A 22028-nucleotide genomic window follows, 5' to 3' on the forward strand; every position below is an offset into this window, starting at 1 on the left:
GACACTCATCAAAGATTAAGAATTGACCAAGGAAGCTCGTTGTGTGTTGTGTCATTAAACTCAGCATGGAAATTAGATCTTTTCAGAAAGACGTGCAGACGGAGGCCTTACTAATCTAATTAACCAGCGTCTGGATTTTTTTTCATTTTCTTACAACTGGCTCTGTTTTCTCTCAAGCCTCTTTTACCTATATCCGCCCCTCTCTCGACATCTCTCCTTTGTGTCCTTCTGCCCTGATTTCTCTGAGTCTGAGGTTGATGCCCTCTAGCTAAATGTGCTGTATTGTGCACTTGTTTTAACAAATCATGTAAAGCCTCTGTTGTCCTCTTATGGCATGAATTGCTGCAGTCTGGGATTGTTCAGATACAGAGAGAAAAGTCATAAAAAATAGGTTCACTCCCCAATCTGCTCTGACAATGAACAGATTCCTCTGCAGCAGCAGCATCAGGAGGAGGAAGTAGGGATGGTGATGGATCTACCAGGCTTAATCTGCCAGCAGGTCATAAAGCAAGCTTCTGAATGCAGCTAGTGTTTATCAGACAGTGAGTGAGGAAAATCTTAAAAGTCTTTCTTAGGCGGTGGTGGCAAGACAGAGCATCACATTTGCTGCTTGTGGTTTTTAAAGAGCCAGCTGCCAGGCGGCAGGGAGGGGCCCCTCTCTGCTGAAGCCAGCAACAGAATCAGCAGCAGCAACAGCAGCAGCAGCTCACTGGGTACAGATACAGTACAGCTCTGCCCTGCTGCACAGTGAGTCAGCTGAGTTGCCAGGGATGCCAGTACGCCGGTCCGCTTCGATGAATGAATGACTGGAGGAGAGCGAGGGAACCCTGTGTGATCTAGAGACAGAAAGGCGAAGACGCAACTCAGAAGAGTCTGACATGGAAATGCTGAAGTATCGGAGCAAGCGTGTTGACGCATAATCCCGCCCGCCCCGCTGGCACTGGGAGGGGGGAAATCTCGCCTGCCTAAACTCAAATCCCCCAGAAGAGGTTTACGGAGCTGCCGCTGCGGGTTCAGCGTTCAACACGCGACAACACTTCTCTTTTTTTTGTACCACCCGTGCAGGCTCCGTGGTGATAATGAATATATTTTAACATCATTGGAATACATACTTGTCGATGACTCGAGGCAGAGGACCAATTGCGTTATAATAATTAGGCAATAAAAACCACTGCTGGAATCGACACTGTTACTGCGCCGCGGACGGTGGGGCTGGTGTGGCTGAGGTGTGGACAGGACCTGCCCGTACATCGTCGTCATCACAGGTGTTTGATCTTAATTGTGTGTTGGTTACACCGGAGATCTGGAGCCATGACAGGCCCCCCGCTGGTCCCACAGCCCGCCTGCTGACGGTACCGGGCAGGATGGGCGCAGGTCTGCCGCTTTCAGGATCCCGAACCAGCCGATTCATCAATGGAGGAGGAGAGTGACACCCGGAAAATCAACAACAGCTTCCTTCGCGATCACAACTATGCAACCGAAGGTATTTTAAGATGTTATTTAAGCAGTTTGAGCGGCTCAGCGAAGAAGCAGAAGCTTTAACCATAGGGTGGCTCACATCAGGTAAAATAAGTCACTGTAACTGCCAAATGAAAGTCACAGCAAGTGAGATGTAGGCTTCTAAAATTGTCTGGGTGAGAAGCTTTTTTTCTTATGTTAGGCTTTAAAGTGATGTTTTTTGGTCACTTTGTAGGTTCATTTAACCACCTTAAGACTCACCGTAAGCTGCAATATTCAAGGAACATTCTGGTTATTTGAAGATCCAGCTTGCATGTGGTGTGAATCACTGGACTCAGTTGGCTTTCTATTATATCTGCTATTTTAGAATGACCAAGAAAAATCAGGACATTATGGGCAACAAGGGATTAAAGCAGCCTCTACATCTGCTTCTGTAATCTGTGTGATGCTGTTTGGAAATGACAAAAAAAAAAGTGTTTTCCTCATTCATTTGTTGAAAGGCTGAGCCAGAGACAGGGATGATGCCCTCATTCTGGGTGGTAACACAATGTAAGATGGATCTCGCTGTCTTTTGCAGACACGCACACATATTCTCACACACACACACACACACATTTTACTGTACATGCTCATAACCCAGAATTGAACAATAGCTGTTTTCTTCTCCATGAACGTGTTTCCCTCTTCACGCATCAGCCTTTTCAGTTGTTTCATGCTTGTATAATTTCTTTATGGTCCACCATCAGCTCAACCTGCTTCTTAAAACCCCCTTTATATGCTACATCTAAAGGTGAAAATGATCATTGATCGCATTATCACTAATTTGCAGACTACTTGCAAGCATTAACATGCTGTATGGTTTTCAGTGATTTAATAAAAGCATTATGGACTGAGCTGCAGTTGGGAATAAACACTATCACGTAATCTTGAAATGCAGTGTATCCCTTTAAATACCAACATTTACATATCAGTACATGCAATACATGTACGGCATTTTCACCACAGAAAAACACAATCTTCAGTTTCTATGTGCATATGATGGTCAGCTATCATCATCTGTTTATTTTCTGCTCAAGAAATATTATATACAGTGCAGACTATGTGTTAAGAGAAGTTGGTTGTCTTATTTGTTTAGTTTGAAGCATTACATTTCTTCTCAGACTTTATATTTAAAGTCTCAACAGTACAGGAAAAGACTTTGACTCACTCCCATCACACATGTTTTACCACACACTTACCATAAGGCCCTAAAAAAACTAACCAGAAAACTATTTTAATCTGAAATTTGACTGAGCTCCACATTATGGAGCAGTGGAATAACATTAATGCATATGATCTATCAGCAGCATGCTAGGGTAGAATAAAATAGAGGTTGCTGGAGGAGCTGCAGGGTGGGTCAGAGCCACCACGGCTTCTTTTCTTTGCCCTGAGCTCAGGTTACAGATGCCTCTGCAGGCTGGAGGAGAGACGAAGTCAAAGATTCAGAGGACATATTCTCATTCTAACATGTGTTTCTGCTGCGTCCCTTTTTGGTATTTCTTTAGTCTCCATTCAAATGCAGGGGAGCACCATCATTTGCTTAGCTTCAGCATTTATTAGATGATTCCCTGTCACTGGTAAACACACAGTCACTGGTTCACAGCAAGAGGAGGCGAAGTGGGGGTGGGAGTGATGGATATCTTTGTTTGATGTGTGAGCTAGATGAAAAACAGGAGGGGCATCTTCTTTTCCCTGTCTCTCCTACTCCCTCTGTCTCAGTATTTCATCGGATCAGGAGAAATTGGATGAGAGTCACACAGATTATAAAATGTGTCTCTGTTAAAGCAAAGGACTGTCTAGTCGGATGCCCATCTGTGCTTTTCACCCATCTACTTTTGTTATATTTTATTGCTGTTATTTACGACTGATTGTCACCATTCATACATCATGAATAGGTGTATGTGCCCCTGTGTGCATCTTATAAGTGCTGTGAAGTCAGTCTACAGCTAGAGACCATACAGGCTGGTGTTGGCGTCTGTCACCCGTTCCTATAAATTCACTAAAGTGCACACGCTCCATCGGGTCTGTTCAGACCACACACCCACTCACACAGACACACACACAACCGTGGTGAGTAGTGATGAGCTGGTAGGGATTTCCCTCAGGTCCTGCTCACACTTGACAGCAGGACACTTTGATGATGTCACATTTTAATGATGTCACTCATGCTGACCTTTGTCTTGCACCAATTCCACGCCTCAGTGGGTCCATTGCTGGTTACATTGACTCTGTATGCACACACTAATGTGGATTGGTCATCCATAGTCAGGTCCAAGATTTCAAAGTTTCCCTTAAACATTGAAGCAAAGTTTCCAGAGACATCATTATTATCTTTAAGGAGGAACATTACTTTACATTGGGATTTGCATTCAAAAGCCACCTTCAGAAGATCCATTGCTTGTTAATGGCGATGGGCTGAATGATTTGTACCTCACTGTAGCTGTGTGTATTTATATTGTGTCAATTGCCTGTTAAGCTCCTCTACAATTTACATCAGTTAATTTTCATTATCTCCACCCAGGATGTTTACATAATAGATGATACTGTCAAATAGCACCACATTGGGTTTAAAAATGTAAATAGCTTTCACACTGTGAGGCAGGACCTAACCTAACGTCCGCTTTGGTATTGATTTCTGGTCCTTTACAATTTAGTCACGGAACAATGACCTAAAGATCTATTGGTAGGAAATGTAATCCCTTCCTCCCTCCCGCCGCCGCTCCCTCTTCTTCTTCACCTTCTATGTCTCGCTCTCTGTTTTGCTGTTGTACATCTGCCTGATGTGAGTACAAGTCTGTGTGTGATGTGACCTCTCTAGCCCCACTGAATACTGATGCAGTCCCATAACAGAGAGTCCACAGCCTTTATTGCTGCCTCGGACCAGAACAGAGCTGAGCCTGGTTGCCTGTGCCAATGCAAATGGCCTTGGGCCACACTTTAAGGCCCTAGCATAAAAAGACTTAGCCCGCCATACCCTCAGGTCCCATCCATTATTCACTACGAAACACTCAAATCGCCAAACCCTGCTTCGCCTCATCGTGCAAGAAAGATAATGCATATGTGTGTGTATGGGGGTGGTGTGGGGTGGCAGGGGCTTAATGGCAAGCTGTGAAGTTGGGGCGAGTCACACTCCTTCTTCAGCAGCTGCTTTCATCCCCTGATTAGCTTCTTATTAAGTCGGCGGCACCATGAAAATTTAATGAGAATTTATTAAAGAATACCCGTGGTGTTTCTGCTGTAGGATGATGACAAAAATATCCTATTTCTCTACTATGATATGACTGCCTGCATGGACGGAGCTCGATGTATTGTGTGTGTGAGTCAGTCGGTGCACAGCTTGCCTGAAGGCTTAGCCATGTTTAACCTTACTGGACGCTGTAATGGGATACATTTGTAAGTGTTGATGGCTAATTCCTGCATTCTGTTGAGGAATCGCTCGAAATCCTTCATGTTTTGGTGATAAGGTCACCGTAAATAAAGGATTTCAGTCAGTGCAGCAGACCACTAGTCTTTGATTCACTCCAACCTTGAAAATGGTATGATGAAAGGGATTGCACCAAAGAAACACAGCCAGGCAGATAGAGAGTGAGTGTCAGCTTTTGTTTTTGTGGTGGATCCTAATTCCATGCATCCCTGCCTCCCCACCATCCCCTCCCTTCCATGTTTTCAATATCTAACAGAATACCAAATAACAAGCATTTCAAATGACTCCTCTTAGTACTCGCATAGTGTGTGCAGGAGTTGAAAACTGATTTCACTCTTCTCCCCACCTCACCTCTCGCTCTGCTTCGTCCTGACCTGTGTTTTGTCTGCAGTCAGATGTGTGCCACGGAGATGTGCTAATGAAGTGTGAGAAGTGGAGCGGTAACATGTCTCGCCCATTTCGCCCTCGACTCCCTGGAGTGTGGGGATGCAGGAAATCATATACACATACACAGAGATACTCTCGTAGAAAAATGTACACTCGCATTCACATGCAGTAAAAAAAAACACATGCACACACACACGCACATGCACCCTGTATCAGTCTCAAGGGGCTGATCCTGGAGAAACCAGGTTAATTAGCTTGTTCACTCCAGATCTTACAAAGCGTCATGCTCTTCAGATGAAGGGAGCTACATTGTGCTCTGCTGCTTTGTGTGCAGCTAATAAAGCCTAATAAACCCCTTAATCATATGGCTGAGTACTGGGCCAGTAGGTATGAGAGGGTTTATTCAAAAAGTCTGATTGATCTCAATTGTTGCTGGTGCAAAATTAAGTCGTTATCGGCTGCTTGTTCAGCACAGAAATGGTCTTTATGTCTCTATGAACTTAATTCGTGGGGCTCGCACATGTGTGTTCATGTTCCTTGAAGAAAAGAAATGCAGAATGATACATTTTATCGATTATCTGCAAAGGAACAAGACTGGCAGGTGAAAGAGAGTGCGAGAACAGACTGGAATTATCCAGTGGCCTGATCCTTTGACGCAGGCAGCTCAGCACAAGTGCTGTAATCCTCTCTTCTCCAAGTCTAACGCTAACAAAGCTTTAGCAGTCCACCATGTTGCTTACGTCCCTCCTTCTACCTGGAACTACTGCGCACAACTTACGCAACTAGCTTTCTGTGCAAGCAGATCATTTTTGGATCTGTGTTTCTTACACAACCCTTCAATTCTGATAAATCCAGGCCTAGTTTATTTGTCTGTTTTGTTTTTGTTTAGATTTTTCCCCCCCAAGACAGGATTATGTGTTCTGTAGAGGTTAGCCAGGGTGCTCCAGTTTTAGTTTTTGGTTATGTCTGCACCCATGAGGCCTGTTGTACAATCGTTAATCGAGCTATTTAAAGCTACAGATATCCCCTTTACTCTGTTTACTTTTAGTGTCCCTTTCTGTTGCAGTGAATCTGTCATGCTCAGACATCTATAAATACATTCAATATGTTTCTGGCTCCTCATGCATTGCTTTCATTCCAGAATCAATGCATATTTCAGTTTCCATCCTACTGGTTTCACTGTCAATACTGCATGTGAAAAGGGGGTTCTGACAACCAGACTGGTATGCAGAAACAGAGGTGGGCTGTGACGTGCCTGTTTTAATTCAGTATCAGGCTTGTCTGCATTATTACTGGTGATGGATGTGTGTTATCTCAAGCATCCCTCTGATGCGACAAGAAGCGCTGACCTGTCTTTGTTAGACCTGGCTGGCCACAGGATTTATGGGCTTCATCTGGTTATGGTCTGCTGATGAAACCGTGTGTGTGTGTAAGAGAGAGATAGAGACAGTGTGTAAGTACACATTTGATCAGCTGAATTTCTGGCCTGCCGCTTCTCGTGTCCGTCTTGACCCTGCTGGGACTCACCTGATAAAAATCTACATCTGTGACCACACTGCCAATCATTGCATCCCCCAAAATGAAATTTCATTCGGAGAAAATGTTACCATTTTAAACCACGGTTCCTTCAGTTGCTGAAAGTGAATAGATTGCCTGCTTTTGTTTGAAGTAATTTGCATGTAAAAAGAAAAAACTCATTTGGAGAAGCATTCCATAATGTTACAGCGAGTTTCCGCTTTGCTGGCTCTGCCATAGAGATGGTTGAAGGATGTGCCTGTGCGTACACTTGCTAAATGGAATCCATCAATTACTGTTTTTCTGTGACTTAATGAGTCAATGATGAGGGAGCAAGAGATGGAGAGGGGGACACAGGAAAAGGAGAAAAGTATAAAGAGCAAAACAGAGAAACAAACGAATTTGACTCAAGAAACATGACTGCTAAGTGCAATTCATTTGATTCAGGTTGGTCTGATGGTGGGTGTTAGGGAGGATTCTATTGTGTTTGTGTGCATGTATGTTATATACTTTTATTTTCTGTGCACACACAAGGTCAACAAACGCAGGCATAAAAAGTATTTTCATGTGTGTGCGTTTGCAAGAGTGCATTTCACAGCAATATTGTGTGCCAACAATATGGTGTGAGATATTTTCCAAGGCTGTAATTAGGTCTTTAGGACTTTGTCTTCTGTGTAAAAGGTTATTACTTCTTTAATCAAACATGATTGGTATTGGCCTCCACCTCATGTTATTATCAGCACATGCTCATAATGATCCCTCTGGTGTCATTTGTAAATGTGACTGTCTCTTTAGCAATTAACTGAAACAAGGGAAGGACAGACACACACACACACACACTCATATACAAAGACATGAGTCCTTGTCACTTCCACTACGCACAAGAGTAGTATATGAAGTGCTTAGCCTGACTACAGGGACTCTATTGTCTGAAGTTGCGTGCTGCATTGAACTGCACTCACTCCCCCAGATGCAGTAGCAGGTTTTCACTCCATTGCAGCACTCTCTCTGTCTGCTGAATTACAGCTAGCATCAGCAACTAAGTCTGAGAGCTATTGGCACACACAGAGACACACACACAGTCTAACTGCCGCTAGAGATGGAAACAGTCTCCATAGCAACATTCCCCTCTCCTGTTCAGAGCTCTATCAGTAGCAGGTCCACAGAGGGCGTGGGGGTTCAAAACAACAAGCGCTCTCTTTTTCTGTCTAATATTATTTTTACTGTCAAACAGAGGGCTAGCCTCTGCTGTTGTGTGTTTGTGTGTCAGTGTGTGAGAAAGAGACAAACATAATGTTCAGCCTTTTTTTGCCTGGGGGTTTGTAATAATTATAGTCACCATTAGCCTCTCCTAAACCCAGGCAGATGTATGACATAGAGGAGGAAAGGAGAAGCTACCTTAAGGGTAGGTGTATATTATTTACTCTCCAGGTATATTAATAACTGTTAATAAATGTTAAAGATGGACAGTCTTGAGTCAGTTATACCACACTTTTGTTTTATGTTTAAATCTATGTCTGTACACACAGGTAAGCTGCAAAAAGCGAATGTCTGAACAGTTTGTGAATGTAGTTTGTGATGCAGCAGAGCTGCATGGGGTCCAAGTCAATAGTAGCGAGATGAATAGTGTTATGTGTAGTGGCAGCACTCTTTTGAAAAAGGAATTGTGCCATTAAGTGACACAGGTTGTCTCACTTGAGCCAGACAGAAGGTTGAATTGTCATGCAGTGACTCATCTAGTGGTTTCTCCTGACCCATATTTCACCAAACTGGGTATCTGGGCCAAAACATCCTCTGTGGGTTGATCACAAGATAACCCTACTCTCCCTTCTCCTGAAGTCACTCCACCAGATCTCACCGGAACCTCTTTTCTTTTGCCTGTCTGATACTTTGGCAGGTTGGTCCATGTCCACACTGACATTTTTCCCCCTCTCTGCTCTGCTTCCTGTGTTGCAGCTGACATTATCTCGACTGTGGAGTTTAACTCATCGGGGGAGCTGTTGGCCACCGGGGATAAAGGAGGAAGAGTGGTTGTCTTCCAGAGGGAACAGGAGGTAGGAAATGCCAGCCATTCAACACTAATTATGTTGCCCTTTTGCTAAAAGCATTTGACAGCCTCAAAACACAAGTTGGAATGTTTGTTTTTGGATAAGTAGGTAATAAGGTCTGAAAGGGACCTGAATTTATTTATTTTTATTCTAAACATCTTTTAACCTTGAATTATGAACTCAAGTTCCATGGAGAAGCATTGTTTAAACACATCACCTCTACATTTTTTCTAAGCTTTCCAGTTACTCCAAATACAGGCAAAACTTGTAAAAGAGCACCCATATTAGGTATAAATCCTTAGGCCTGAAAGTTCAGTGTGAATGTGTCTTATAATAGTATATCAAAATGTAAGGATTTTGCAAAGTGTAATCAACTAGGAAGGATTCTAAAATGTTGGATCAAGTCTCTTTTCAATGTACAGTTAATTGAATCATGTTTCACTGTTCTTTGCTCCCATCTTTTGCAGAGTAAGACACAGCCCCAACGTAGAGGGGAGTACAATGTTTACAGCACATTCCAGAGCCACGAGCCCGAGTTTGACTACCTGAAGAGTTTGGAGATTGAGGAAAAGATCAACAAAATCAAATGGCTGCCACAGCAGAACGCAGCGTACTTCCTGCTTTCCACAAACGGTCAGTCAGAGCATGTTGACATGTGGGTTTTGTTTATCATGAAAGTGTCAAGTGATGGTTAGATTAATTCTAATGTAAAAGGCGATGCTGATATCACATGAAAATGTCTTTCTGACTCTCTGTGTGAACGTGTTGGTGTTTTGCTTGGATGAGCGGGCGCCACCAGCTGAAGAGTTTCAGCTTCATGCATGGCTGCCACAGCAGGAACACACACATTTATATGAAAGCATGTGCTACCACACACATGCATGCTCACTAGCCCAGACGGACACACACACACACACACACACACACAGCAGAGAGACGTCTTGCAGATTGTGAGCTTCACGCATGGCTGCTACAGAAGAGCTAGTGGTGGCTGGAGCAGATGGAGGGTCCTGTGGCGATGGCCTCGCTGCTCTGACACCAATATTCACAGCGGAAATTAAAATAAAAAAAAAGGCAACAACCTGACTGCTGCTGCCATTCACTTCAGTAGACCGAGAAGATGAGATGTAACTGGTGTTTGGGTGATGCCGAATTGATATGCATCCAGATGGCTTTTTCTGGCCGAGCTGTACTGGAGCAGGGAAATGAAGTCAACTTGTAGATTGATATCACTAACATCAGAATCTACACATTCATCATCCTCGCTGGCTGCTGTCCAGCTTCATGCCAGATTGGCTGCCCAACCCCCCGCTTCCATCTTGTAGTAAGATTCACTGTTGTGAGCCGTGATCTAAATGCATTTTGTGTGTATTTTTGTCATGTATCCACTCCAGACAAGACTGTGAAGCTGTGGAAGATCAGTGAAAGGGACAAGCGTCCAGAAGGCTACAACCTGAAGGATGAGGACGGACGGATCCGAGACCCATCGACCATCACCTCGCTGCGGGTAAGAAGAGGTCACACAATGCAATCAAGTCTAACGCAACCCAAAATATCACCTTCATCCCTGTAAATGGTGCAATGATTTTTACTCGTTGGTGTGTTACTTTTACAGTTTGACTCGAGGGCAAGAATGCATGTTATTTTATCAGAAGTCAGGGGAGTTGAAGAAAAAATTTTGTGGGTTTGTCCAAAATCACTCTCCATTCATTATGCAATGCATTACTGTACAAAATGATCAACCATATTGTTTAAGATTTTAGCTCAACAAGCCAGAAACTCCACAAAAGACCCTTTTATAGATAAGATTTAATGTATTGTAAAAGTCTTATGTAACAGCCGCACTATTTCACCAATACTGAATAAGAGTAAATCATTTTGGAAACATTAATGATATTTTTTCCTGGATTTTACATGTAATAAGAAGAGAAATCTTAAGAATTTTGTATTTACCAAAAACATGTTTTTTTGTGTGTTTAAGTAAAATCACATTAGCATTTTTCTATTCACATCTTTTGGACATCCTCCTTAATCACATTGCAGGTAGTTGAATGATTAATGCTCATGATAGCAGGATCTCTGGTTCAGATCCAGCTGTGGGTCTTTGTTTGACATCATGCACACAAATTCCCATCTTTTCCTTTCTGCCGCTTCAGAGTCAACTTTCCAATAAATGTGAAAATGCCAAAGAACATCCTTGCACAAAAGAGGATCGCATGACACCTAAAGGGACGAGGTCTTTACAAGAACAGGCTTGACAATACAGCTGTCAGCAGCGAAATTCTATGAGTGAAGCTTCAAAATCACTGAATCATTTAGTGCTTCATTACTACCACACTGAAGCCTATTCTCACTTATTCAACCGTACTGGTAACGTTTGATGTGATTTGACTTGGCGGGTTAACACAAAGAAGCACTTTAACACAAAGCATGTGTTAAAGTGCTTCGATCTGGTTCACAGGCTAACACCACGTCATTGTAGCTGACAACAGGAACATTTAAGGGCTGTGTTAAAAATCCCACCCTGTTTTAGTGGACAGTCCACCACACTTCCATGTGCGTTTTTGATTTTTTTTTCATTGGGAGAATGAAACTTATGCTGAAGGGGGTCCATAATAGAATGAAAGAAGTAAAGACCATTGCGTGAACAGCACTCTCAACTTAAAGGTCGACACCAAAAGCTTGATTTGTATAATTAACAATCTATCAGAACTTTTCTTGGGTGCTGCTGTGCATAGAGGTTGTACTCTAATTACAAATTTGCCAGTTTCATGCAGACCACTGTCTCATGCCAAAGAGTATGGGCTAAACACTAAACCCTAAGTTACTCACTATCTCTCTGGCCAGGAAGGTGAATGGCGTTTCTGCTAACATTGGCGTGTGAGTGTTCTCTTTAATGTGTGAATGAGAAACAAAGTTTCAAGCACTTTAGTGAGATTTAAAATTAAAAAGTGTTACACAAATGCAGACCATTTGGACTGTATATGCAGGACTTTCTAGAAAGACCCACACTTTTTGCACCTATACCCTTCTGTTTATAAATGATTAAGTCTCTAAACTGAAAGAAATACTCTTATACAAGCACTCCATCAGTTTGACCATTATCTTGGTTTGGGCTTGTCACTATACTCTGATAGCCTTTAACCTCTTAGCAACACATACTGTATGTCTGTATCTGTCACAGAGTTTTTTCATTCTTGTCATGTTCGTATCCAAAATAGTCACACAACAGGGAAACTGTAACAAAACATATTCCATTGATATGTGAAAGAAGTGACTATCAGTTTAGAGAGGTGAAAAAGACCATTTTAGTGGAAAGAGGAGTTTGCAAGTGGAGTTACACACATGACTGTCATCTACCAGACATCTACCAAACTTCAATATTATACGTATTCTTCATTTACATCCATATTCAGTCACTATTTGGTGAAGTTTACATATTAAAAATTTGGATGGTTTGAAAAAATTGGGTTAGACCAAGGACAAAATTGTGGTTTGTGTCAAAACCAAACACTCCTCTGACATTCTGCGTACATCTACCTTTTCTGGCTTATCACCCCATGAGTCCCAGTTTTTTCCAGGATGTTGATACAAAAGAAATGTCCTTGCAAAATATTTTACTCTTGTTGGGTGACATGAAAAAAAGCTAAATTTGTGCCCTTCAAGGTTAATTCAGTAACTTTTATTTTGTTACCCTTTCGTGTTTTGCTGTGAGACCTCTTTGGAATATCGTATGATGACTCTCAATACTAATAAAGGAGAGTGATGCTGTCTTTGGACTCTTTTAAACTTAGACCGGCAGTAGAAAGTGTGAATGAGTGATACGAGTAGCGAAAAGAAAACAATGAAGTGATCATCCTCTCCTTCTCGCCCATTCGTATCACTCCACCACCCATTTAATTTTCGAACAAAAGAGGTCACACACGTAGGACACTGTGTGCGTGTGTGTGTGTACACGCGTGTGCGTACGTGTTTGTGTAAGTGTGTGCAAGTGTCTGCCATAGAAGATTAGTGCTGCGTACAGCGTGTCTGTCCCTTTTTGTCTGGCTGGCCAGGGGATCATAGCAACCTGGAGGACAGACCGGGACTGTGGCAATCCTGTTTATAGGCTGTGAAATCTGTGCAGGGGTAGAAGGCAGAGGAAGAGAGAGAGGGACTCAGGAATATTAGAACTATAACAAAAGAAGTAGGATATAACGGTTACCATTCAGTATCTCCTTAAAATGTAAACTATACAGAAAACATGTTTTATCTGTTTGGGAAGTACTACTTTGAATAGGAATCTGCTTTACAGCGTTTCTTGATTTCTAAAGTAGGAATATAAGAATTGAGTGTATTCTGTTTTACACACTATAAGGAGTCAGTCTGTAAGACACTGAGAAGGTGCAGGGGCAAGTTGAACAGTGTAACTGTCAGTGTTACGGGTTATGGGTTAATAAGGTCCATGCCTCTCTGGACAGCTAGTGAAAGACATGGAAATGAAGTGACACCCATGGAGATACAGCAGCCTGCTGGGCTGCCATGTCTCTCTGTCAGTGCCAGCAACGCATGAGAGAAAAAAGAGGAGAAGCAGTCGATTTGTTCTCCTGGCACCCTCCCCTCTCTTCTCTCTTTGTCTGGGTTTTATCTGGCCAACGGGGGGCTGCATGCAGACTGGTGCTGGGTGTCTTTGAAGGCTATGTGGCACTGTGCAAACTCTGTATGTTTGTGTGTGGGTGGGTGTGTGTGAGCTTGTCTTAATTTTGAAGAGTTCAGTTATCATTCCTCAGCAGGGCTTTGCGATGCCCTCTGGCCATATCCTTTTTACCTCCTTTGCTTTGTGTTTTTCCCCTGACACATACACACACACACACAAAAACAAGAGAACAGTAGTGACTTATTCAGCAGTTATTTGTGGAAGAGAAAGGGAGGCGTGATCACAGAGTAGCTGTGTAGCAAACAGATATTCAGTCTGACTGAACCAGCTCATCAAACAGCCTGAGAGCCCTTCAGTTTCTGTGTCTGTTTCATTAAGATTTGTGGGGTAAATGTCAAATGAATCCCTGGAGTCATCTGTGTGTGTTACACACAAACTCACACCGGATGCTCTCAGATTCAAAATGCATGCACATAAGCACACTACGTGCATGCTCATTCACACATGCACAGATGAACATCTGAGAGGGCTTTTGTGAAACCAGCTTGAAATCAAACAGAATAATCTATCAGTGTGACAGAACACATCAAAATGTTCAATATGAATCCTCTTTTTTATTGCATATTCCATTTTTCTGTATTTATTAACATTCCCCTTTAAATGACCCGTGCCCACCCCGTAGGTGCCGGTGCTGCAGCCAATGGATTTGATGGTTGAGGCTACAGCCAGACGTGTATTCAGCAACGCCCACACGTACCACATCAACTCCATCTCTGTCAACTCAGACCTTCAGACCTTCATCTCCACTGACGATCTCCGAGTGAACCTGTGGAACCTGGAGATCACTGACCGCAGCTTCAGTATCCTGTTATATTCTCACGCTGGTCTTTTCAGTCATTTATCACCGCTTGCATTATTTCATGTCTTTAAAACACCAAAAAAACACAATGTGTGCTACGACATTGTTTTTTAACCAAGAGGTTAAAAGACGATTATGTGGCTAGTGAAGGGGAGGTTATGTTTAGAGAGAAAAAATCTCAGGATTTTCAATTTTAGAGTTGCACAAAAATAAATTAGAGTATTATTTGAGATTAAATGGGAGAGAAAAGGCTGGAAGATTTTTTTTTTTTATCAAATTTTTTCCTGTAAAGGAACTGCATTACGTCACTTCACAAGCTTGAATCAATCTCATCACATCTCACATGTGTTGCGCTTGCAGCGGATGGCCCAAATCTAATTATCTTATCAATCAGGTTCAGCAGTAAGGAACTGAAGTCATTATGCCATCATAAGCATCTGATAATAATGCAGCTTTGGGAATATTCAAACAAAAATAGCATCCTTATTAATATGAGTTGATGATACAGTCACGTTCCCAGAGTCGCACCTCCTCACTGTGAACAGGACGGTTCCTGTTTATTAGCGGCATCTGTGGTGTGATGACGTTCATCCACCTAGAAAAGCAAGGCTGTGGGGTTCCGCAACCCAAAAAGAAAATGTATTAAATTAATTATTCTTCCCACAAATGTCTGTCAATTAAATCACCGTTTTTTTTTTCTTCTCACAAATGAATGATTTTTTTATTTCTCAGAAGATATATTAAGCATGCCAGACGTGTATTGTAGTCATTTTAAGGGAGATATTCCTTAGTGCATGTCTCTCAGACATTGTGGACATCAAGCCAGCCAACATGGAGGAGCTGACGGAAGTCATCACCTCAGCAGAGTTTCATCCCCAGCAGTGTCACACCTTTGCCTACAGCAGCAGCAAGGGTTCGATACGCCTCTGTGACATGAGACAGGCTGCTCTCTGCGACAGGCATTGCAAATGTGAGTATTGGCAGAGTGCATCATGGGACAAAGAATGATTAAGTATCAGAAATCGGGCAGAGACAGTTATCTTGATTGGTTTTTATTCTCTTCAATCTTCTTCCTGTTTTCTAAAGATTTTAGAAATGTTTTTATATAGAAATTCTTTCAATGAAACCCCTCCAAAAGCCCATTAGACTTTAACATACAGTATAAAATGTTCATTTCAATTACTCTATTCATGTGTTGTATACTGTGGCATTTTTTCCATCTAAATGTCGCTTTGAAGGGTTGTGCTTAGCAACCTTTTGTGAACAGCTGTGATCGGAGCTAAATTGAGCTACTTTATCTTGTTTCATTAATTGATTCTTTTAGAGCAATTACTTCAAATTTTCATATTCTAATAACAGAGCAGTCATTTTCATGAAGCCCAGCGTGCCTTACTTGTATATGTAACTGTTGAGTTTAAACTGGTTTCCAGGCCATCGTGTTAGTATGATTAGCTTGAAGCAAGAATGTCGGCTGGAAACCGGGGAAAGAGGGGCAGGTTCATACTAAATTAGAAATATGTGACAAAACAAACAAAGAGAAATTGGAATACATAAATCCTGTATACATAGAACATGACAATAGTGTTAGTTCCAGATTTACATTCAGTTTTCATACATCTGCCCTTTCTTTGTGTAGCTGTGACATGCAGGCTTCCCCTGCTCAATATGCCACTATTGATGATCAGCCGATAGGTCTTGCAGCACGTCTCCAACAATGAGCGGCCTTCTCTAAGTCTTAACATCACATGCAAACAATTTGGTTGGTTGAGTAATGGATACATTGGCATTTTCGCTGGGAAATCAATGTAGTAAGAGCACTAGCATTATTCCCTCATGAACACACCTTATTGTTCAATAATGTCACTCATTTCCTCAGACATATTGATGTCTCCACTAGACCGTGCATTAACACGGCCTGTTGAATTTCACATGAGCATCTGAGAATTGACTCAGAAAAAGGGTTTGGATTTGGAAGATTTTAGGGGGGAATTATAAAGTAATTTACAGCTGGCTTATCAATTGTTTGATAGTGACATGTGTGCACTATTCCTGGATGGAGGCTTACAGATTGTACACACACTATCAGAGAACATCCAGTTTCTATGGTTAGCTTCAGGATGGGCCTGTTAACACCAACTGTCTCACTGCACGGATGCGTTTTGCTCGGAGCAACCTATAATGCTATCCCTGGAGCACATGCACAAACACCTCCTCCCTTCTGTGACCATCACACACACAAAAACTTCATAAACCTTGGGTATTAACACAACTCACTCAAAACCACTATGTGTCTCCTTCCACACCTGTAAATCCGAGAGACTGCTGGTATCAATCAGTGTTACGGTATTGATGGATGGATGAGTTTAGGAGGGGATTGCCACAGCACTGAGCCCCAGGACAGAGCAAGAGGGACCAAACATGCCCCCCCTCACTGACTCCCTGGGGACCCTATTATACACCCCCAGAGCAGGAGGGCAGACACACACACACACACACACACATGCATATATACATGCACACACTGCTCTCCCACTTATTCATAAACACTTTTTCTGGCACACACACACGCACAAATCCAGTGGGGCTCATATGGGGCCAGCACTTTGACATTGATTTGTTTTTCTTATCCCTTCCTCATCCCCCCCATTTTTTCATCTTTCACGTTGCATCCCTAGTTGGACTCCCCATTGACACATCAGAGAGCGATTCTCCAGGCCTCGGCTGAGGAGAAGGATATGGGGGGGGGGTTATGGGGGGTATTTTTGGAGAGATGGAGAGGAGGGAGGGGAGCAGGGGTGGGAGGCAAAGAGGAGGAGGAACAATACCTTGACAGCTAACGATGGAATGCCTGGCTCTCATCCCCAGTGTGCTGCTCACACAGATCAGCAGCTGCCAAAATCAATATGAATCATAACCAATATTTACCCACCATGCTGACCCGCGATTATCTGTCTAAAAAATTCTGTGAAGAGATGCAGCTGCGGCAGAAACATCCAGGCATTGTTGTGGCTATTATTGTCACCTGCAAACCCAAATCCAATTCTCTTTGTTATTTTTCACTCTAAAGCATTTTAAGACATGTGGGAGGAGAAACATCTCTTTCATGCAGCGACCTCCTGCAGTGTAAAGGAGTAATATTCTGTGTTGTTTTACGTCTTGTGCCTGCAGACTTTGAGGAGCCTGAGGACCCATCCACTCGCTCTTTTTTCTCCGAAATCATCTCATCCATCTCAGACGTGAAGTTCAGCCACAACGGACGCTACCTGATGACAAGGGACTACCTCACTGTCAAGGTGTGGGACCTCCAAATGGAGAACAAACCACTTGAGACCTACCAGGTATGCCTTTGTCATGCTTTCCTTTCTCGTTCAGACTCATTAAAGCTGGTGAAGATAGTAAATTACAGCTGGCTCTAGATCAAATCAGAAGTTATTGATTTTAAGGATGATCACTCAGTGTAATCCTGTTTCACTGTCACCCTGCCAATCTGCAACCTTGTCATCTTTAGCAATTAGCCCAGGAGTGCTTTTTTAGCCAAGTGTCCATCAGAGGACAGTGTTGGTGCAGATGCACCCTGAAGGGTAAAACCTCCCACTGTGTGGTTACCAGGGTCAGATCCATACTGTCTGATCAGGGAAAGCTATCTTAGGGCAGGTCATGATTGATACGGCTATCAGCCGGGCTCAAGGGGATTCATTTTCCAGTTCTACTCCCACCTGCTACCTAACAACTTAGCATAGGTCATCAGGTCTAAAGGATTACTGAAAGTAGAACATATGGCAGTGCAGCTTACGGGTGTCCACTCACGATGAAGTTAAGATGTTTTCCACGTAACCGCTATTAATGTTTTGGATTTGTTTCTCAGGTTCACGACTATTTACGGGGCAAACTCTGCTCTCTGTATGAGAACGACTGCATCTTCGACAAGTTTGAGTGTGTCTGGAATGGATCCGACAGGTGAGACTTCCTCTCAATCAATCCTGTCATAAAATCCATCAATCGATCGATCCACCCACCCCTGTTAACCTTCCTCTCTGCTTATCTCCTCCTCAGTGTCATAATGACCGGCTCGTACAACAATTTCTTCCGGATGTTTGACCGGAACACCAAACGCGATGTCACACTGGAAGCATCCAGAGAGAACAGCAAACCCAGAGCTATTCTGAAGCCCCGCAAGGTATGGCACTTCTCCACAGCCCATTCAATCCTATATAAGTTAAAGTCAACTGGATATTGTTTGAGAGTGTTTGAGATCCCAGCTCTTCTTGGGTAAGGACTAAAAAGCAAATTGTCCCATTTGGGAAGCCACCACCTGCTAAATTTCTTGCAACTGATGGCCTCCTTTTGTGTGCATCAACAGCATGCTCTGGCTCTAACTTAGTCCCAGAGATATAAAAACATCACATCTGTTTGCCTTCAAATAATTGATATCCTATCACTGTGATGAATAGAAATCATCACAGATAAACCAACATGGCCAACAATATGATATTATCTGGAAAATGTCCAGATCTGGAAGTTTTTTCCTCTCTCAAGAAACGAATAAGAGTACAATTCAGGAAAAGCCAGATGAATCAGTCTTTTGTTCTTTTTGCATCATTCTTTTTCCCACATTGATCAATTGGGCTAATAAATACAAAGTAAACTTGTTTTCTAACTGTTAAATCTGTAGTAATTGATATTTCAGACAGTTTCATGACTATGTATGATGTGTCACTCAAAGTCTTATCCCAAAGGAATGTCATTGGATATAACAGTTCTTCTATTGAGAGCATTTTAATGTCAGTCAGTTCTTTGTTTTGCTTATGCAATTTCCAGCCACTTTGGCTCCCTCTTTGCACAATTATTAATGTTGTTTCCAACAAAAAGCAAAAAGTATACGCGACGAGCTCAGTCCAACACTGCAGACAAAAAAGGTGTTGAACTAGTTGGTGAGCATAGTGGGGCATTTATTAGCTATAGATTTTCTTCAAGAGGTTGAGAACAGGTTTAAAAGCTGAATGAATATTGAACCATGCTTTATTAAGTGGCCATAGAAAACTTTACAGGACTGCCGATGTTCCTTCATGTGGCTGTAAGCTTCTATGTTCTTCTCTTTAAATCTTGTAAGGTGATTTTGTGTTGGTGTCACTTCAGTTGCTCCTGCTGTGTAATGCAACAATACAGTAAAAAAAACTGAAATACTTATTTAACACCACTCTGATGTACGATTTAATATGTGTAAACACCCCATGTATGTGTTTTTTTTTGTAGGTCTGTGTAGGAGGAAAACGTCGCAAGGATGAGATCAGCGTAGATAGCCTAGACTTTAGCAAGAAGATCCTTCACACGACGTGGCACCCACATGAGAACATCATCGCTGTAGCGGCCACCAACAACCTCTACATCTTCCAAGACAAGGTGAACTAAAAGGCAGCCTCCCCCTGCTGACCCGTGTCCTCGCACACGTGAGGGGTCACTGCCTTTGATTCCCCCGCTCTGCTTTAGAAGCGCAGAGTCAAGTATCCAGTGACTGCAGTGGGGAAGTCAGCATTAAGAATTTTGAGGAGCACGAAATGGATGCAGTGTGAAGAAAAGGCTTCATTCCACAATTTGACTTCTTTAAATTTAATTTATTTAGCCATGCGGACACCCGAAGAATTAAATCCTGTGCATTTATGCAACAAGAGGATTGTTGCATGAATAATGTGATGTAGCAGCCCTCTGGACCCTGAAAGAAAAGGGCAGATATGGGAGCACTGAATAAAAAAAACAGAGCACACAGACAGAAACCACGCTTACATGATGGTGGCTCATTGTCATGTAGCAATAGTGCCCCCTGTCCTTCAATCTGCTCATGCTACAACGCATGTAATGAACCCTGCTGCCTCTGACTGGGGGGGCGTTTTGGACAGTGCAGCCTGCTGCAGAAGAAGAAGAAGAACGGACTGTTAATGTCTGACTCCAGAAACTGACAGAGCACAGTCAGTCGTATTAGTACCAGTTTTGTGTCTCCTTGTCGAGACAGCTGTAGTCTGTAATGTGAATGAAGCCCTTCCAGGCTGTGTCAACTGTTTTATTTAACGCTGTTGTTTTGTTGAGTCCTTCTCTCGGTCGATGAGTCAGTTTAGAAGCTGTGGTGCCTTCTTTTGGTATGTGGGGGCTCGATGTAGTGGGCGTGGGAGGGGGGAGGGGGAGCGTGTGAATGTTTCAAATGAAATGTTAACTTAGGAACTTTTTGTTTGTTTGTTTTTTTTCCCCTCTTTTTTTCTCTAAAAACAAAAAAAAAATAAAGAAGACAAAAAAAAAAAAAGCTCCATGCAGGTCCCCAGAGTAAAAAGTGCTTGAGGCAAATTAGTCAAAATGACATTATACCACCTGGTTACATGCTTGTGAGCTCAGGAGAGAATGCTGTGATTTGTACAAAGTAACTGCAGTCCGTCTGATGTCATCAGTTTGTTAGAGACATGACAAAGCCACATTTTCTTTGCAATAGTCTTGTTCACAAAAATCTGAACTCCTTGCCACATTTTTACCTTATATGGATAGTGCTGAAAATGATCTGTAAATGGTAGAACCGTAAATGTGTCATGTCAAATCATTGAATTTAACACAAGATAATCTTGGCATTACAGTCTTTTGCATGTGTTGGATCTGACATGTAGTGAAATGAGCGTCTGCAGATCATTTGAGGCACCATGCATTTAATGGCATTTTATCAGGAGATGCCACTTCCAGAAGGGTTTAATTTTGTTTGCTGCTATGCTTGTGCATGTTTCTCATCTTGCTAAAGATGGGTAACGCGATGGAGCAGCAGGTTGTCTAGCAGGTTTGGATCAGTTTGGAGATTGTCGCTCATCTCAGATTTGTTCCAAGAGCCAATTACCACAAAGCAAAGCAGTCAAAGGTCTAACTGTACTCTGTGAAATCAGGGAATAATTAAGTGTGATTCTGTTGACAGTAATATCTTCTAAACAAGATCCTTTATGACTCTTCTAATTGAAACAAAACCATTTTTATAGCTCAGAATGTATTGAAATGCAATGAAATACCATGCAGTCTTTATGCTTACTGGACTTTTCTTTGAATAAAAAATAATAAAGATGTGCAAGCTCAAATCCTGTATTCATGAACCTTCTTTGTGAAAACCTGCTGAATCAAATGTAAGAGCAAAGTTCCACGTGTCACGTCCTGACTGTCATCATTGCAGGTTGTGGTGTAAGGCCGCCCTCATGTGGACAGACAGTAAACTAGTAAAGTTAGTCTGTTTTTATTGCTCACCTTTTTCATTTTATGCCACATTATCATTTTAAGGGCAGGAAAAAAGCACAAAATATATTCGGATTTCAGAAAGTCTCATTAAATGTTCTGTTCTGTAACAAATGCTGACATGATTTTGTCCTCATGACACTGATTTTGTGCTAGCAAAGTCTCCCAGAAGTTGGGCATCATTGCCTCTTGATTCTCATGTAAAACCTCTACTGTAATTACATCATATAAAACCTGAATGTAAATGTAATGGCTGTTGTTCATGATCACATCAATTAGAAATCCAATACTGTGGACATTATGCAGAGTTTCTCTTAATTGGCCCCATGTGGGTGTAGATTGCGCACTTTTTGCCTGCTGGGGAAAGCAGCTGTCAATCAAACAGCATCTTTATAACTAGCCGCAGAGGCTGCA

The 22028-nt window shown here is 42.3% G+C and overlaps 1 protein-coding gene across 2 annotated transcripts in view; it reads left to right on the top strand.

Annotated features, from left to right (window-relative positions):
- ppp2r2ba (protein phosphatase 2, regulatory subunit B, beta a) overlaps nt 1–21463 on the top strand; it is a 43761-nt gene extending 22298 nt beyond the window's left edge. Inside the window, exons 1-10 of one of the 2 annotated variants that reach the window (XM_072396040.1) lie at nt 667–1483; nt 8780–8877; nt 9339–9504; nt 10266–10378; nt 14190–14367; nt 15172–15336; nt 17535–17704; nt 18232–18323; nt 18420–18543; nt 19620–21463. In XM_072396040.1, coding sequence (XP_072252141.1) covers nt 1414–1483; nt 8780–8877; nt 9339–9504; nt 10266–10378; nt 14190–14367; nt 15172–15336; nt 17535–17704; nt 18232–18323; nt 18420–18543; nt 19620–19775 — 1332 coding nt within the window. In that variant the 5' untranslated portion in view covers nt 667–1413 and the 3' untranslated portion in view covers nt 19776–21463. Of the gene's footprint in view, nt 1–666; nt 1484–8779; nt 8878–9338; nt 9505–10265; nt 10379–14189; nt 14368–15171; nt 15337–17534; nt 17705–18231; nt 18324–18419; nt 18544–19619 lie in introns of those variants that run through there. The other variant, XM_072396039.1, reaches the window with a different exon arrangement.
- The last annotated feature ends 565 nt before the right edge of the window (nt 21464–22028 follow it).

This window comes from Leuresthes tenuis, unplaced genomic scaffold, assembly GCF_036924035.1.
Source record: "Leuresthes tenuis unplaced genomic scaffold, fLeuTen1.0.hap1 SCAF_11, whole genome shotgun sequence".
Classification (NCBI taxonomy): domain Eukaryota; kingdom Metazoa; phylum Chordata; class Actinopteri; order Atheriniformes; family Atherinopsidae; genus Leuresthes; species Leuresthes tenuis.